At 43.1% G+C, this 19,051-nt stretch overlaps 2 protein-coding genes across 2 annotated transcripts in view; both read left to right on the forward strand.

Annotated features, from left to right (window-relative positions):
* Window positions 1–5,406, forward strand: part of LOC307238205 (dual specificity calcium/calmodulin-dependent 3',5'-cyclic nucleotide phosphodiesterase 1A-like) — a gene marked incomplete at its 5' end in the record, with an annotated part of 77,165 nt that extends 71,759 nt beyond the window's left edge. Inside the window, 3 exons of the mRNA XM_080011102.1 lie at window positions 429–662; window positions 1,258–1,320; window positions 1,857–5,406. Of these exons, the coding sequence (XP_079867228.1) occupies window positions 429–662; window positions 1,258–1,320; window positions 1,857–1,873 (314 nt within the window). The 3' untranslated portion in view covers window positions 1,874–5,406. The remainder of the gene's footprint in view (window positions 1–428; window positions 663–1,257; window positions 1,321–1,856) is intronic.
* Window positions 5,407–18,542: 13,136 nt separating this feature from the next.
* Window positions 18,543–19,051, forward strand: part of neurod6b (neuronal differentiation 6b) — a gene marked incomplete at both ends in the record, with an annotated part of 1,101 nt that continues 592 nt past the window's right edge. Inside the window, one exon of the mRNA XM_080010413.1 lies at window positions 18,543–19,051. This exon is cut by the window's right edge and continues 592 nt beyond it. Within this exon, the coding sequence (XP_079866539.1) occupies window positions 18,543–19,051 (509 nt within the window).

Genomic DNA, 19,051 nt, shown 5'->3' on the forward strand with positions numbered 1-19,051 from the left:
AATCTGAGAAGATTTCTAATGTTAGATATGATTTATTCCAAACGACCACGCCTGTCTATACTATGGTCAGGGAGTTAACAGTGAAACTAGGCTCAAAACAGTCATTGTCAACCATTAACTATTAACCATTTTTCTTGGGACCCCGTGGAACCTCTTGAAGAACCACTGGGGGTCCCTGGACCCCACATTGAGAACCACTGCTATAGGAGAACAGTATAGAGGACAGTATCTTCTTTTGTAATTGATGCATTTTTTGAGACCTATACTTATTCCAATACTCACTCCGTACAGAACTACAGACTTATTAATGAATTCTATTTAATAACATAGGTCATGGAACAGACATGACATGGTGATAACATGGTGAACGTTCGACACAAAAAATGCCTGCACACTCAAAGTCCTCTGCGCTGTGCACATTACTTCAGAGGCCGAGGAGAGGGCTAAAAGAGAAGCAGAGGAGCAGGCCCAGCAGGAGGACACTATGGAGCCGCAGGAGGTCCACGCAGGGTCGGAGGAGACAGAAACAAACCAGGACGAAGATCGGAGCGAGGACCCCGATGCAGGGGAGGTCAGCATACCAGCAGAGGGCGCCGCTGGGGACGCAGAGCAGGGAGCACAGGCTGGAAGTGCCACGTACCACAGCCGGCATCTACAGAATGGTAAGCAAAGTATATAAGGATGGATGGATCACCTTCAGTGAAACATGACCCCTCCACTCCACCTTGGGGTCCTGATCACCCTGTCGGGAGTTATTTTGCCGATAATGTCCGGCTGGCTGCGCATCATCCCACTTATTACAGGGCTACTTATAAATGAATACATTGCTACGGAATGTTGATTTGAAGTGATTTCATAACTCGTATGCTCTGTTTTAGAGTTTTGGCTGAGGAAAATATTTACCCTACATTAAAAAAAGAATTGCCCTACATATGACTAACCTATTCGCTGTTATATTAACTGTGAAATGAGACCTGCTGCATGAACTAGACGTTGGGGACGTATCGATGCATTTGTGTCTCAAAGTCTTCCATTATAGTTCCTGTGTAGCGTCACAAGAGGGCACCACTTGCTAGTGTTAGAAAACGATTTTCGTCCGGGAGATACGAGGGACGTGAAACCAGGCAGAAAAGTCGTCGCCTGGTCATTATTAACACATTCCTCTGACCAGAATCGAGTGTCCCACAGAGCCGTGTAATACATATATATGAAACCCGACATTTCATGATAACCTACATCACTTGTGACATTTTTTAGGGGAGTTGTCGGAGGGCACTGAATCTCCAGCAGGAGAAGACAACAAGAGTAAGACCCTCGATGGTAAGAGCGCCACTGTTATCCGTTCGTAGGTTATGAATTAAATATACGTTTTAAATTGAAGGTACAGGTTCGCTGTTTTAACACCCAGGCCTTATTAAAATATTGGTTCCCATTATTTATAACTAATAATAATAATAATCACTTGCCGCTTTACTATTGAGAAACGTCCCACTCGGCTGCAGTTGGGCTGCAGGCTGAGCCTTATAGAAAATATTCAATCTTCTATGAACCTATGCTTAAGTTTGTTATTTCACCCCAAAATATAGTGTTTCACATTATAATGAATTACGTATGCTTTGTTCATTCAGAGGATGTTCACAATCCTTCTCATTTTGGAGAGAAAAACACAACAGCAATTGATTGAGTAGGACAATTTCCAAGTTCCGGCTGCATTTCTTGGCCCTGAGAGTGGAAATTGAATGATAAGTTTTAAAAATCAAATCTGCAGCGTGGAAGAACGCAGTCGTTTTCACCCATAATGAAGTAATCAGTGGATATAATTTGTTCCTAATGTCTGTTTTCGTTCCCCAAAGCAGAGATAGAGATGGACTGAGGGAGTTGTGATTCCTGTGATTCCTGCCCCCTGTCAACCTGAACCTGCTTTAATTTGCTGCTGATGAAACGACTTCAACACGCTGCTTCGGAGAGGCCATTGCTTTGACTCTGTCGCCACCTACAGGACACTGGGAATACAGCTTCCACATTTACGCTCACCACTTTTGGCCTGGCCACCTCTACTAATGTATACACTTCCTTCCTTCCTGCGTTTTGGTCCATGATGTTTTTGAGAATGTGGGGGAGCGGTCGGCAGACTGGGTCTTTTTTTTTTTTTTTTCCTTTGCGACATTGGTTAATGCCGTGTGCTATTTAAGTTGACTGCTTGTTCTAACTTGGCCAATAAATAGATCATGTGGTTGTAGAGGCCCTGCCTTGATACTGCTGGAACAACTACAAATCTGTACTTTACCAAGGGAGAGTAGTTAGTTCGTATAGTTTTGCTCCTTTTTTAGAAATTAGAGGAAAGGGCCTCAGTTTAGGAGTTTATAGGTTTAATAAACAACATTCTTGAAATAATCTTCATTCATTACAATACTTAGTGGAGTAGTTGAGGCGGTCGCCCATGCTGAACTGGATATAACGTATATTCTAGAGCCTATTATGGCTGCATTCTGCACAGAAAAATTAAGACACAGGAAAATGGTCATGCACACAAAATGCTGATTTGCTCCCGTGTGCTTCTCTCTCCAAACCAGTGGCGCCTCATCCGCTTCATGAGGGAATTTCACCGTAGAACTTTGGTTTGGGTGGGAAACACTGTAATGTCGGCAGTGTGGCAGAAACCAGGAGACTTAGAGGAAATGTTCCTCGTAAACACTGTATATGAGTCATGGGGACGACAGATGGTGTCCCCATGAAAGAAGTGTCTTCCTGTCTCTCACGCGCCCGCTGTACTTGGGTTCAAAGCAGAGAGAGCACAGAGCGTATACCTGTTCCCAAGAGGACTCGGCTCCTCCTCTTTGTTTCGCGTACTATCTGATGCGTACTCTCGTTTTGGACACACTAGAAAAGCTCACGTAGGAACTCGCCGCACTAAGTAGTATCGCCTCAGCGAACCCGAGCCCCGGTGGTGACACACAGCGGTGCCCTCGCTCTTTCCCTGGCCAGGCTCGGTGCCTTCCCCGTATATTCTCACACCCCTCCATCCGTTACAGCTTTGGACGTAATTTTGTTGCTTCTCACATTTTGTTTATCAGCGACGTCACTCAAGACGTTGTGACATTCAAATACGTCGTCCCTCTTCCATGTTGTTCCGATTTTCATTGTTTTACATCGGGAGGTGGTTTATATCTTCGGATTCGAGGGGGGATAATGAAAACATGTTGCGAGTTCACAATCTACCGACATATATTCTTGGATGTAATATAGTAAAAAAAAAAAAAAAAAAAAAAAAAAAAAAGTGCAAAATGTAGGATTCAGAAAACATATCATATAGTCATCTATAAATAAATGCAGTGTGTGTGTGTGTGTGTGTGTGTGTGTGTGTGTGTGTGTTTTTGTTTTCCTCTTCCCAGAAGTCCTTTTGTCTCGCGCGGCCTTCTCGGGTGCAGATCTTTCCTTTCGCTGCGTCGTCCCTTGACCCCCTCGGGCCCCCCGACGGGCTCATGTTTAAGGTTGTTGCCGTGACACGTGTTGTTCTCCGTGTGCGTCCGTGTGCTGCTCGCTCGTCCAACCCACGCGTCCGAGGCTTTGTGCGCAACCTAGCTGCTTCTGGTTCCCCTTGCAGGGGACTAGTAAAAGACTTTGTACGTCGTGTAGAGAAGATACAAGCGTTATTTTATTGTGCGCACAGTATGTAACCTAATTGAAGCTCCGCCGATGCGACTTCAGCTTTTGTTGTACACTGTGTATGTTTTCATCTGAAATGAAGCTTTTTTTTTTCTTTGGGGCAGTATTCGCATAACGATGGATCGGTTTCCCTAAGAATGTGGCCCCTTTTGTTCCACAGACGACATGGTTTACGTCTAAAGATTTTGAAATATTTTTGTGCGTAAATCGCTTGATCAGGACAAAGTTATGTTTTATGGCTATATAAAAAAAACATAGATATGTATACTATGATGTACAGCCTACTAATATGTATAGTATATATTAGATTAAGAGAGGTTGCATTGATATGGTTTACACCAATTTTGAGAATTTTGAAACATTAAGAATTATCATTATGGTTCATTCATTTAAACAAATTCCATATTTGATGTGAACAGATTTTTATCATTGTAGTGACCCACAAAGATATATGGTAACCCTATGAAACCAAGAAGGTCAGTGGTCAACATGCCAAATGGCTGAATGTGTGCCTACTGTATATATTTATTGTTTTACATTATTAATTCATTGGGGGGGGTTATCTAGAATATGTATAACCAATATCCAATTAATTTGGTTCCATAAAAACATCCAGTGAATATGTATAGACAACTTAATTTAATTTCACTCTGTTAACTTCACTGTCCTAGTTTGCTTTGTAGAGTCAGCGATTCCTTGCAGAGTATCACACTCACAACTTCAGTTCACTTTGTATGCAAACACAGACGTTGTAATGCTTCCCTTTGCTTATCTTCTAAACAAGAAGATGAACAGCTAACAAAAAAACAACAACAACAACAACAAAAACACTTCCACTTGCATGGTTTCACATGCTTTTCCACTCGTCTAGCTATTCCTGTTTAGGTTACAACAAATTAACCACAAAAATACTCAGAAAGGTTGTTTTTTTGTTTGTTTTTGGCAATCAGATTTGACAAAGGACAAAATCCATAGTGTCGGGCCAGTCTAAATAGGTGCTTGGTGTATCCGAGCACATTCTCTGTAGCCTACTGAGGGACCAATGTGTGTACTGTGCTCATGTAGTCTGACTTTGCTGTAGCTGTGATAGCCTACTGTACAAATACTACACTACGGCTTTTTACCACTCCCAATCCGAAGCTACGGCCGTATTCAAGACATGTACAGACTTCTAAACATGGTGTTTTGTAACAGTTATCACAGAACAGACTCTGCTGATTGTTTACTGTTTTTGCTCCCTTGTTTAGTCAGGACCACTCTATATGGTTGATGTCATGCTGTATAGTGACTGAGGTTAGCTGGGTGTGAAACTGCTGAGAAATGCTTATGTGCATATTGGATCTCCTCACTGTGACCTGCTGTGTGTGTGTGTGTGTGTGTGTGTGTGTGTGTGTGTGTGTGTGTGTGTGTGTGTGTGTGTGTGTGTGTGTGTGTGTGTGTGTGTGTGTGTGTGTGTGTGTGTGTGTGTGTGTGTGTGTGTGTGTGGTTGTGTGTGTGTGTGTGTGTGTGTGAGAAAGAAAGTGACATTTTGAACGAAAATAAGAGTGAAAGAGAGAGAGAGAGAGAGAGAGAGAGAGTGTGTGTGTGTGTGTGTGTGTGTGTGTGTGTGTGTGTGTGTGTGTCAAGATTTGGAAATGGAGTGTGTGGACTTGTGCATGACTGTGCATGCATGTTTTTACCCACGCCGGCCGGGCGGCCATGTGTGCCACTGCACTATGTGACTGCACAGCCGTATCAATAAATCTGGACTCAAAGGGCTCAGATCATGTCTGCTTGTCTTTATTTCATGTTGTATTTGGTGTGGTACGTTAAAGATTGCTGCTACAGTTAATTTGCCCGCACCTACATTTTTGCCCAGAAAAGGTTAGCGAACTGATCGAATGAACCTCATATATACAAATGTACATCGAATATTGCAAATGTACATTCATAATAAAACAAATGTAATATTTTCTTAATGTCATGTCCATAATGCCAATTTATGAAAACTAAATTGTGGACAAACAGTATCAACAATTGCAGCACCTCCCTGGTGGCATTTGTGTTAAATAATAATACGAAGAAGAAAATAGAATAATGCAAATTAAAATAAATGAATAAAATAAAATGACTGTCAATAATAACTCAATTATTGTAAAATAATTTCAAAACACAATATTTTCAAATCGGGTATGTCACCAAAGGGGATCCGTACACAAACAATATTAACAGTGCAGCAATATGTAATCGCATGCTGGACTGACGTCAAAGCTAAAATGAATGACCAACGTGTCCATTTAAATGTTGTCTATCATCTATTTACCGTTAGTGATTACTGTGTTCTTGAATTAAAAGCGAGAAAAACAAACACCGCCAATTTGTCATACAGAGTAAAAGGCTGATCTGGAGCAGGCCATTGGGGACCGGTAGGGTCCCCAATTATTTCACACGTTTTCGAAATGTTTTTCGTTTTACATGTTTTAATATGCTTTAAACACAATGTATTTCATCAACCCCGTGTGATGCTTTGGAAACAAACCCCTGTGGTGGAGAATTCGCTCGATCCCCTCATCACGCACATCCATCCGTTCCTGTAGTTGCTGCAGTACTGCGTTGGCCGCTGGGTGTCGCTGTTAGACCTGGAAACGAACCCTGATAGCCGGCGCTGCACGGTGGCCCAAAGCAGTGAAGAATGACTCATCCAGGGACTTGACGCGGCCTACACCATGACAATTTCCCAAGACGGTCATTGTATGACTCTCCATGCACCATATACGCAAATCCACGAACATTAGACGCACAACACATATTTATTCCACGCCGCATGCATATTCATGACCAGGTTTGATGGAACAAGTGAATGGGTGTGTATTGGTTTCCAGAGCAGTCTGAGTGCCGAAGCAGAAGGCGAACGTTAATTCAATTATACAGCAGCTGTTACTTGGTGCCCATGGCCACTGTGTTTGCACAAGGACTGAGATCCTGTGCTTGGTCCCACGACATTTAAAAAAAGGATAAAGACCTGAGAATGCACCTGCAAACAAAATATGTTGCTTTTTTTTTTTATCATGGCATTTGATGAGGTTGTAAATAGGTCTGTTGCACTTTATCAGTTGTTTCCCAAGATAAGGCAACAAACACTCAAACACCGGGATGCGCATGTCTTGTCATTCAATGTGGAAAATCCATAAAAATCACTTGTGTTGGGCAGATTTCTCTAGCCCGCCCAAGTCCAATTATTCATTTTCATACGGCTGTTTTTCCTTTTCGACATCCAGATTTATCCTTGTATTTGCTCTAAGATGGTAAATGTTCACGACTCGCTACACTGCTCTATCCAATCCTACCTTGCACGTGCCCCAATCTTTGCATTCTTGCCGGGAAAGGTGTGGCGGACCCTGCCATCAATAATGGAAACAGCATATAGAGGAGCAAATACACAAATACATAGAAAGGCTGTTTCTTATAAAGTTCCAGCTAAAAAAAGGAGTAAATGTGATATTTTTCAACAAAATAATCCTACAGTTTACCACTTTAATGACAACAAAACTGTCGCTTGTTCCTGCTTGCGGAGTTCAGCCATATTTACCGAAGAGCATCACTGTATGTTTTCGAGACAACTATCGTGTGTTCAGACACCTGCAGTGAAAACTGATTTAGAGCGTAACCATGACCACGGAATGTAAACATGGGACGATACAACGTGACCGTTGACAGGATGTGTCTGTCAGTCTCTCTCCAGAGAGCTACCAGGCTTTCAGTGTGTTTTTGAAGGTAGGGCTGGGGGATAGTGATACACCAATACACCGATCATGATATCAGACGAGATATCATTTGTGATTTTGGTTATCATAACATCATGATATGGTTCAATTTCTGTGGACAGTTCTAGGCGTTCTAATCGATGTCTGCTTAATCCTATTATCCACATTACTCATGATTTTGTCTCTTGGAGGCCAATTTCCTTGTGGAAATATCTTCTGAGAGCATCGATAGTCATCCCCAAAATATCCTCAAATTGTCAATAGTGAGGTATCAGTCAAAAATATTGTGACATTGGATTGAATCAATATCGCTCAGTCCTGGCTTGAATCTGTGTGTGTGTATGTGTTTTGAAATGTGAGTAGGCCTATCCCTGGACGACCTCACGTCCTGTCCTGGTCCTGGACAGAGCTCCAGTAATACTAACAAGGAGGAAGAGGAGGAGTGAGACGAAGAGGAAAAAAAGAGGAAAGAAAAGGTGAAGAAATGGGAGAAGGAAGAAGAGGAGGAGGAAGGTGTCTCCAGGAGCCCGGCTGAGTGTGATTAAATCACAGCGCCGATGCTGGAAGCGCTCCTCTGATGTTAGCTGGGACCGCTAATTAGTTTGCCTTTCCTTCATCAAAAGAAAAAACCACCACACCTGTGGGCACACGCACGTGCAAACACACTCGCGAGCGCTCGTCACACGTGCATGCGCACGTACCGGCGCTGTGGCATACCCCTACACACAGACCTACACACACGCACACACACACACACAGACGCACGCACGCGCGCACACACACACACACACTAAAAAAAGCACAAAACCATGGACACATATATACAGTATGGTTGGGAATCTATACAAATAATAATAATAATAATAACAATAATAATAATAATAATAATATTTATATTATTATTATTATAATTATTAGTAATTATAATTATAATAATAACAATGATAATAATAATCATAATAACAATACTTAAATATACAATATCAAGATTAAACTGAAACTACATTAAACGTCATTGAAATTAATAATTTTTCTCATCTTGATTGTGGTAATTATGCCTTAATTGAACCCCTTGCATCACACGACAACATCACACAACACCTAAAGTACATGTTATATAGCGAGACAAGGATTAAGCCCTGAGCTCCACTCGCACCGTCTGATCGGGAGCCCATGAAATCAAAGTGCCCCGCGGCACCAAGACGCAACCAGATCAGTCTGGGAAGCGGCCCAAACGGCTTAAAGAGCCAAGATTGCCAGTGCTTGACTGAGGGCCTACCCCCAAAAGAGGAAGAAGCAATCTTCTGTTGGCTGAAAGGAGCTCTCTTTTTGGATCCCTGTCAGAGTGTGGTTGTGGTGGTGGTGGAGGCGGCGGTGGTGGGCGTCTCAGCTGCCAAGTGTAACCCCACCTCCCCTCCCCTCCTCCAGGTGAGCACCGGGGGCAGGTTGTACCTCTCCATCGTTCCAGTATCCTGACACTCGGCGCTGGAGGAGGGTCGGGGGCTCTCTGTCGACACTTGAACCCGGCTCAGGAGGAGAAGATAAGATAGCGCTTTATTAATCCCCCGGGGAAGGAATTAATGGAGACGGGTGCACCTTTTACACATCCATCATCCGTGAAAACCCAGGGCCCAGTCCCTCAAAATAATTCTCAGTCTCACATCTTCATGAGATATTCTTGTTTTCATTTTTTTTCCTCAACCTCAAGTGATTCAGTGACATCAAGAGTCACCCCCTGAGTTAGAGCTACACTTATAGAGGGAAGTAAGAGCCACGCCTCGCTCTCAGTTACCTCTTATCAACGATTGAAAACTCATTCAAAATCATGACTCTGTGGAAGGGAAAGACGCAAGGAACCAGTCACTTGCCCTGAGAGACCCCCACCCCTCCTTTCCATGTGGGCTGGTGTCAGAACCTGAAGTCCCTCTGTCCATTCTTGCTTCAACAAAAACAAATTAAAATGACACTCTTGGAAACTACTAAGGTGAAATGGTCCATTTCGGAGAGAAACCACTCAGACATTGCTGTGCAACTGTTCGAAATCGTAATTGAGTTCGACATGTGAGCCCAAAGCCTGATCTACAAGAAAACTCGACTCGGTGTCTATAACGCAATGTTCTTTATCTTGTGTTTTAATGTCCTTCATCGTGTACATTGTAGTGCACCTTTTTGGTGACACTATAACAAATTCCTAAAAGCTTTATTGGTATGGCAACATAGTTATTAGTAATATAAAATAATTTATATAATTTATATATTTATAAAATCTTTTTGTTTTTTATCTGTTTAGCCATTGGACAATCCTGCTTGAGATACCATTTTCTTTAGCCTTTAATTCAGAATATAGAGTAGTCAATACGAATATTATACCATTTTTTAAGATGCCGTTAATGTTTATCCGTTAATCTCCCATTAATCTGCCCTATTTAGCACACATTTATCCAGCAGTTTAAGCAAAGTCCAAACTATGACTTTCCCTGCATAAATAAATCTATTATCCGGCGCCATTTTATGAACCCCACCTCCGCTTTGATATTAAAGTGTCAACGCTCACCACAACAGATTGCTGCCGTTGTGCGGCCAGATCCTCTGAGCGCTGAAGGGGGCCTCCAGCAAGACTTTGCGCCTGCTGCTCGTCTTACTTTGCTGGAAATGGGACTAATATACATAAAAAAATATATACATTATTCATGCTGTCGTATTTGAATGCTATTAGCACATTGCTGCCGCCCACCTGAATACCTGCTGTTTAGTCATTTGAAAGCACGGCGCTGGGAGAGATCTACTCTCTCATTTGTGTGTGCAAATGGCCAGTAAAAATGTGTAATTAGTTGTTTATATGACATTATATGACATTATACTTCCTTGAAATATTATATACAACAAAACATTATATTTACCCGAAAGAATGCACTTCAGCATATTGACGCTGGCTGGTGAAGTGAATGTGTGTTTCATTTCTTTGCCTTATTCCCGCGCAATCCGAGTGTGATCAATAATGTTGATTGACAACAACAACAACTCGGATGCAGGGCCCGCGCCCACCTGTGTGGGTGGGAGGTCGGCTCCTCGGCAGCCGAGCAGAGCAGCATAAGGAGTTCCTAATTGGCTGGAACAGCACAGCTGGAGGACAGTGCCCAGGCCTGGCCTCCGCTAATCAGCCCCACAACGTCCTTGGAGGGAGGGGGGTTCGAGTCCCGCTGCTGAAAAAACAGCCACGCCGCCGCCGCCGCCACGAGGAGGACCCGGCGCAACTTTTATTTGCTCTTATTCTTACTGATGCTGAGGCGCACAGGAAGGATTTTGTATGAAGTCGCATGACGGCTGCGTTCGTTAGGGTGCCAAAACGTGATCCAAAACAGGCGTACGATTAAGTGTCTGATCACAACGCAAGGCTAAAAGAATAAATGTTGCAACCAAGAAAATAAAGATATATATATTAAGCATGCATGATGACAATAAGCATCTTAAAACTTAACTAAAACTCCATTGTAACCGCTCCGTTTCCGGAAGTGAATTTCCCCATTCGCTCACTCCATTGACGTTTTAAAAAATCCTTATTTAAAGAGTTTTAAGCCTGCAACCAATCCAAACAACTACCGGATGAATCATGATCATAAAACATGTGATTTTAAGCAAAAATAAACCTTTGGGACCTATTATGAAAAACTCACTATTTCAGTGTGCACATACATTTGGGTCTCTGATGGGCCTACTAACACACAGACTGTGAAATAAGACAACCCAGTCAGTTTATTGTGAGCGTTCTAATTCAGAACACATGTCCTAAAACTAGCCCTTCAGCTTTGTGTATTACACAGCATTGATGGGAATGGGAAGTTCTCTGTTGTTGGGTGCAGAGACCAGCACAAATCTTTTCAAAGAAGGGAATTAAAACCAACAGTCTGTGACAAAACTGCAGACGAGGGAAATGGAAGTATTTCAAAATTAATTCTGCTGTGTTTCTTCCTGTGTGTGTGTGTGTGTGTGTGTGTCGACGGTAGGTTGACTGCACTGTGTGAATTTATTTCATTTATTGTATTTTATTTTCCGACGTTTCCATAATTGAATGAAACAAAAAAGCCCCAAGCCCAACCATATCCTGCGCTCTTCCAAGCTCCGCGCTGCTCCAGGGACCGCGGGGAAGGTCGGAATGAACTTTTAAATGAGGCCTTGTAGATCTAACAGGAGTGGAGATTCAGCAACTGGATTGCCTATTTCTCCTCAAAAAACCTCAAATTTGTTCAGAAACAGATTCTGGTGGACCGATACGGTGAAATTAGTGAACGTTTACAAAGAAATACAACGGAATCCAGAGTAAAGCTAAAACCCCATTGAATCACAGAATTTGGGGCCTCGGTAGGGTGGCTTCTCCCGTAAAAAATAGCCCGTTTTGAAACACTATCGTTTTGAGACATGTTGCAATGGCTTGAATGTATAATGAGTGGTATTTTCAGCGAAATATACTTGAAAAACATGTTTTGGGCACCTCAGAGGCCTATATTAACTTGCTGAAAAGGCGCATAATCAGTCCACTTGAAGGGCGAATTAAGGAACTACTCGTCCCATAAACCATTGCGAATTATACCTTTTCAACAACTTCCTTAGCACGCTTCATCTTGAATTTAACCTTTGTCATTATTATTGGAATGAATAACCGAAACCTGAAACGTTTTGCCTTACTTGGCAAACTATAAAGACTCCTACGGCTTTCGTTAACCAGTGCATTTAGTTGTATGTAAACATTTATCATTTACTTGCAGTCAGATTTCAATTTGGTCATCTAAAAGTATGAAACTATAGCGTGAACATTTTTTACAGAGAAATTCCAAACTGATCCCTTAACTGATTATTTACACCTTTTTGGACGAGCAGAGCGCTACCTACTTTGACTTTGGGAGTTTATCTATGTTCCCTGGGTCCTATGTTTCCAGGGTTCTATGTTCCCAGGGTCCTATTTTCCCGGGCTCCTGTTTTCCCAGAGTCCTATGTTCCCAGGCCCCTATGTTTTTTTGTCTCCTATGTTCCCCAGTTCAGAATTTTGTTAACAAACATTAACCCTCCTTTTGTGTTCGGATCAAATTACAATTTTAATTTTTTTTAATTTCATTTTGAAGGTCTGTTGTGTTCCGGGTCGAATCTGACAGAGAATGTCAACGAGGCTGGGTGGTTCTGTGAATAAAATTGTACTCAACCTTGACCCTAGCCCTAATCGTAACCCTAACCCTAACCCTAACCCTAACCCTAACTAAGCCTTCCCACAATAGCCCATGTCATATTAGGCAAATTCAGCGCAGGGTAACATCTTTTCAGGCTCGCATTATGTGCTATATAGATAGAGCTGTGGAACATAGGACCCTGCAAACAATAGGATCCTTTGTCATGTTCTCATTACGTGCCAAATAAATATGGGGAACATAGGAGTGACCCCTTGAAGGGATAGCTCGCTACAAAGCAGCTCTGATGTTAATCCGTCCTCATTGACAATCCCTAACTCCTGACTAATGAATGCAAAACTACTTTATCCTCCTTTTATCAGACATACCATCAAAACCAGGGCTGCATAAAGCGCTGTCTTGTTGAAGCCATTGAAATTTGCTTTTATGTGGCATTTCACCATATGTTTGGAATAATGTGGGCATCGGCTAAATGTGTCTCAGTGACCTCTTTTCCTGTGAATAATCAACAGCAAATATGAAAAATAAACGAGTAAATTATACTTATATTTAGCAGAAATAAATACATGTAAAAGTAAATATAGGAATGCTTTCATGGACCTTTCCAATCTAACTTCTACTTACAACATCTAGATAACATGTAGCTCTTTTTTCTTTGCTATTCAGTTGGTCATTTGAAACTTGTTGGTTATCTCACCTTTCATCTAGTGTTTTTTTTAAGGCAATAATGTATGACTGAATTGCATGCTTTGCGGTTTTGCATAGATGTGATTTGTTATCATGTCCCATTTGCAAGACGCATCTTGATGCCAATGAGACTGCTTGAATGACAAGTGATAAAATGTAGAAAATGTAAAATGACATATCCCAAAACAAAAGAAGAGTTGGCATGAGTCATATAAATATTATGAAATAGCGTAAAGTTGCCCATATTGAATAAGAATTATTTATAGATAACCAATTCCGCTTTCTGATGAGAACAGAATAAAAGAAAACGTGGTTGTTTTGAAAGAACTACATTTTTTGTCAATAAATATCTCAATAAATATCAGCGTCAGGATTAGGCAGTACAGTAATACAGTATGCAGTACAGTATGCTACATACAGTACAGTAAGGCAGTGGAGGCCTATGTGTGTGTCTCAGTGAGGGCCCCTGGTAAGTTCAGTGTTGACAGTTGTTATGACTTGCAGGAAGAAACTCAGTCTCAGTCTCTCTGTCCTCGCTGTGTGGCTGCGGAGGCGCTTGCCCGACCACGGCAGCTGGAACGGTCTGTTGTTGGGGTGGTGAGGACTCTTCATGATCCTGCGCGCTCTGCTACTACACCTCCCGGTGTATTGCTGTTCTCTTCGCTGTTACTGTATTGCTGTGTAGTACTGTTGTACATTGTGCTGTATATCTATTTTCCACACACATTATTCACATGCCACTTTACTGCACATATCTGTATATACAGATAGCCTCTCCCATATACATAACTCTATTCCCTTTACTTCTAATTTGTACCCCCACTCTGGATTACCTTTCTGAGTCTTATTTTATTTTATTTTATTTTATTTTATTTTAATTTATATTATTCTATTCACTAACTGCATTACGTTGCAGTTAGTTTGCCAGGTAGGATTGAGGCTAGCTATTATGTTCCGTTTAGAACATATTGCGCATAATCTCCGGGTGCGGTGCAAAGACATTTCACTGCATATATGTATGGATGTATGTATATGTATGCGACAAATAAACCTCTTGAATCTTCAATCTTGATTCTGAGGACTGGAATACATTTGGATGCCATCGTTGATCATCTAACCTTCACCAGCAGTGACCGTGGGGTCTGCCCATCGGACTCACTACAGTCACAGAGCCACAGTTTAGAGCTCTTTATTGTTCTACATGTAATCTACGAAACGAGAAAGGACAGAGTGGGTTGTTTTCTTCAATATTGGGCAATCATTAAGTTTCATTTGGTATGAAGCTGACGTTACTTAATGCAAAATGATGACAGTGGTAAATAGGAAATTCAGTCCTCAGTGCCAATGATTGATAGACACAGGTCCCTGTCCAATAACAAAGTTCCTGGAGGGTTCTGTTACTCTCGGGTCGGTGGCATCGCGGCCCCAACAACCACAGGAGCTTGGACAAATGCAAGGAGTGGCAAACACAGGGAGGAGCCGGACCCCTGATCAATATCTGTCTTTGGGACTGAAAATTGTCAGGTGGTTATTTGGTTGGGTTGCCCCGTCTCTCACCAGGGTAGCCAGTACACTGAACCAGTGGGACATTCGTTGGTGTTCAAGGGGTGAGAGGCTGCACATGAAGAGGTTTAATCTTGAGGGGAACTCTCTCTTCTTCTTCTTCTTCTTCATCTTCTTCTTCTTCTTCTTCTTCTTCTCCTCTCTTGAAGTCACGCATTGGGCCTTGGTTATACCGTTGGGTATGTCCGTCAGAGATGGGAAAAGTCCAGGTCCAGAAAGTAAAAGTCTGCCATGCTTTTGCTCCAGCCATGCAATGATCAGCTGGTTCCACTCATCAGATGGACTCCGGGGTTGACGCTCATTAGGAAATCCATGTGGATGACTCAAAATCCTGGAGTGGAATTTTACTTCCTGAACCTGAGCCTTTCTGAGCCTGTCGTCGCTTTTCGGAATTAAGCTCTTGTTGAGCATAGCGACACACACGCACACACACACACAGTGTGCAACTAGTGCTGCTCTTTGGATCAGTACAGTAATACACAAGTGGCTGTCAACGGCACGAGCGTATAAAAAAAAAACCAGGCGCATTTAACACCGCGGAGCGATGAAGTCAGCAGTGTTGAATTAGCTTCAGTCGGTCGTCTCCACCTCCTAGTCAATCACTCACTCCAGATCACACTTGCTACACGGCGGAAGACTCTTTACTGCTGACATAAATGAGGAACACTTGAAACTTAGCGCGCAATTGTTGGCACCTTCATTTGCGGCACCACACCTCACACCATGCCTATAAAAGCTGATAATGTGATAATTAAAAAACCTGATGGATAAGAACTGTAAGTGAGACTAGACTAAAAAATCAAACACCCTGATTTAACCGACCTGCGCTATTTGCTTCACTTCTCAAATTAGAATCCCTTTGTGGACATTCTGCAGGCACGAGCCATAAAAGATCAATTACATTTATTAATTAGAGATGAGTTGCGGTGCGTGAGTAACGGGTCTCGTTAGAAAAAAGAAAAAGAAAGGTTGTCGGAAAAGTCAGACGCTGTTTAAGACGTAAAACTACAAACTCTTGCAGACAAAAGATCACCATCACATCTCTTTCTCTCGTGCTCTCCCTCAACCACACCATGATTTATTACCTGAAAAGACAAGAGAACTAATTAGTGGAGTAATTAATTAATATAAATTTGCATATTTGCATTTGCAATTAGTGCAGTCAACTGATTAGTCTGAGATGGTGAGTTTGACTCATCAGATGCTAGTGTGTGTGTGTGTGTGTGTGTGTATGTGTGTGTGTGTGTGTGTGTGTGTGTGTGTGTGTGTGTTGGACCAGAACGCTCAACACACCAGCTGAGGCATTTTTGGGGGGAAGGCAGTGATGAAGGGATAGGTCTTTTGTGTGTGTGTGTGTGTGTGTGTGTGTGTGTGTGTGTGTGTGTGTGTGTGTGTGTGTGTGTGTGTGCGAGTGTGCGTGTGTGTGTGTGTCTGTGTGCTCTCTGTGTGTGTTCATGTGGTCAAGTGCACATTAGTAATTGCATTTTTCTTGTGTGTGTGTGTGTGTGTGTGTGTGTGTGTGTGTGTGTGTGGGTGGGTGCGTTTGGCCTTTTACTCTCTCTTCTCACGAGCGATGCCGTCACGCGCATTAGGTGAAATGTTTCCACATTCACTGTTACACACGCTGTCATTGACGTGCCCATAGTGTTACCGGAATAATTGTAAAGTGCAAACGGCTGCCATCGCCATCAAAGCCTCGCAAAGCAGAGTCATCCGGGCTCCGTATCGCTGATCGATCGTCTTGTGATGACGGATAGCGGCAGATTGATATGATATGGCGCTTCAATTGGTTCTCCTTGCAACAAGGTCATTCACAAGCATACCTTTGCGAATGTGTTATATGTGTGTGTGTGTGTGTGTGTGTGCCCGCGCGCGTGTGTGCGTGTGTGTGTGTCTGTCCGTCCTTGTCCTTGCGTGTGTATGTGTGTGTGTGGTTGTTTGTGTATGTATTCAACACTAACTGAGGAGTGCATATACCCATATCCAGTGCCAGCTGTGCCCCAGTGTGGATTTGGCAGCGTGCCATTGGGCCATTTCCACAGGGTGTGCTTAATGTCTGCAGTCTAGAGGTGCCTACGCCACCGACACCGTGCCGGTCCCCAGTGTGTTCTTAGACATCCTACATGGTGCTAAAGTGTGCTCTAGAATGTCTGAACCTGATTAATAATAGCGGCACAAACATACCGCAGCGAGGGAGTGTCGATAAAAAACCTCTTTGTTTCAAAGATCATTTCATTTCATCTCGTCGCGGTTCCCCACGTCGTCATTTCGTATACGGGTTCAGCTCCAACCCCATTGTAGATTTCCGTGAGTGTGATGTAAACAATGCAGCGTTGAAATCACCACGAGCCAAAGTTGTCGTGTGTAGGAGGTAGAGAAAAGGATCCGGCAACGGCAGATACTTTATATCACCATACGCTAAGAAATAACCTGAAATAACAAACAAATAAAATGAATGTGTACATACATAGATGTATATATTGATATAATGTCGATATCGACATTATATCACATAACATTTGCAATTTCCCTTTGCGGATTAATAAAGTATCTATCTATCTAAATTGTAATAATATTAATATAACGATAAGAGAGTAGATATGATTGTGGGAATTTGGTTATTGTAATATAGTGAAATAGTTAAATGTTGCCTTTAAAAGGCATTACAGTAAAATAATGCGGGTTCCTGAACTTGATAGACTGTTGTAGCTGTTCCAATCAACTTGGTGACAATGGTCCATAAAGTTTCTTAAATATGAATTCATAAAAATCCGATGAAAGCATCAATACTCATCCCCAAAACACGTACAATAATAAATACCAGGGTTGGGGTTAGCTATCACGTTTAATTTTCTCAATAATATAATGCAATTTTTTCATATATCGCCTTTTTGGTAGCTCTACTGTATCTACTTTTTTTCCTTACTCCATTTAGGTAAAGTAGATGTCTAGAAAAGTAAATAATAATTACCTTTCTCTCCCTAACTCTACCTAAATTCCTCTGTCTACCTTTCAGAATGAGCTCCAAACACAGTCACACACACGCCGCACCGCACCGCACCACTCCACTCATCACCTCCTGTTAGACAGTCTATATCCTCCCTTTTCTCACACAGGGAAAAGCAAAAACAGAACGTGGCCTCTGCAAGTTGTCGTCCCTCTCTCCGCGTCTGAGACGTTGACGTTAAACGTGGGCCTCCCTGCGCCCATTACCGGAGACGCCAGATGATGGGTACGGGAACGGGGAGTCCCGCGGGACCCAGACCACGTGATCCACGCTGCCACAGGACGTCAGCGGCAGATGGCATGGTACCCACTCTGGATGCTGGCACGGGTGTCATTCCTCAAAGAAAGAGGGAAGGGAGAGGAGAGAGGGAGGAGAGAGAGAAGGGGGGAGAGAGAGAGAGAGAGAGAGAGAGAGAGAGAGAGACTCCAGCAACCAGTCTGCTTTTTTCCATTTGGTTCGCAGAAGTGTTGCGCATCTTTGGAGGATATTTGGGAAGATGCCTACTGCACGCTGACTCGTCCAGAGGTTAGTATTAATTGTTGTGATGGTTTTTTTGTATTATTATTATTATTATTATTATTATTATTATTACTATTATTACTGTTTTCTTCATTTTTCACTTCATCCAGCTTGGAGCTTTTCCATTCACTCATAATTCCTACAGTCCTCCTTTGTGTCTTTTTGTGGCTTTTTAGGACAATGTTGACCTTGCCCTTTGACGAAGCAGACATGATGTGCGAGCCACGGTTCGGTCCAAACTACCCCCGCCAGAGCTTACCCGAGAACCCAGAGCAGAGCCACCGGGACCACCCGGAGGACAGGTCCAACTCCCACATGAGAGAGCTGGACGAGGACATCTCCGACAGGGAGGAGGAGGAGGACGAGGAGGAGGAGGAGGAGGAGGAGGAGGAGAGGGACGATGGGGCAGACCAGGACGGGGACGGGCTACCCAAAAAGCGCGGCCCCCGGAGGAAGAAGCCCTCCAAGGGGCGGCACGACCGCGCCAGGGTGCGGCGCCAGGAGGCGAACGCCCGCGAGCGCAGCCGCATGCACGGGCTGAACGCGGCGCTGGAGAGCCTGCGCAAGGTGGTGCCGTGCTACTCCAAGACACAAAAGCTGTCCAAGATCGAGACCCTGCGGCTGGCCAAGAACTACATCTGGGCGCTGTCGGAGACGCTGAGCGCGGGCAAGAGGCCGGACCTGCTCGC

The sequence above is a fragment of the Zeus faber genome, assembly GCF_960531495.2.
Source record: "Zeus faber genome assembly, chromosome: 12".
Classification (NCBI taxonomy): domain Eukaryota; kingdom Metazoa; phylum Chordata; class Actinopteri; order Zeiformes; family Zeidae; genus Zeus; species Zeus faber.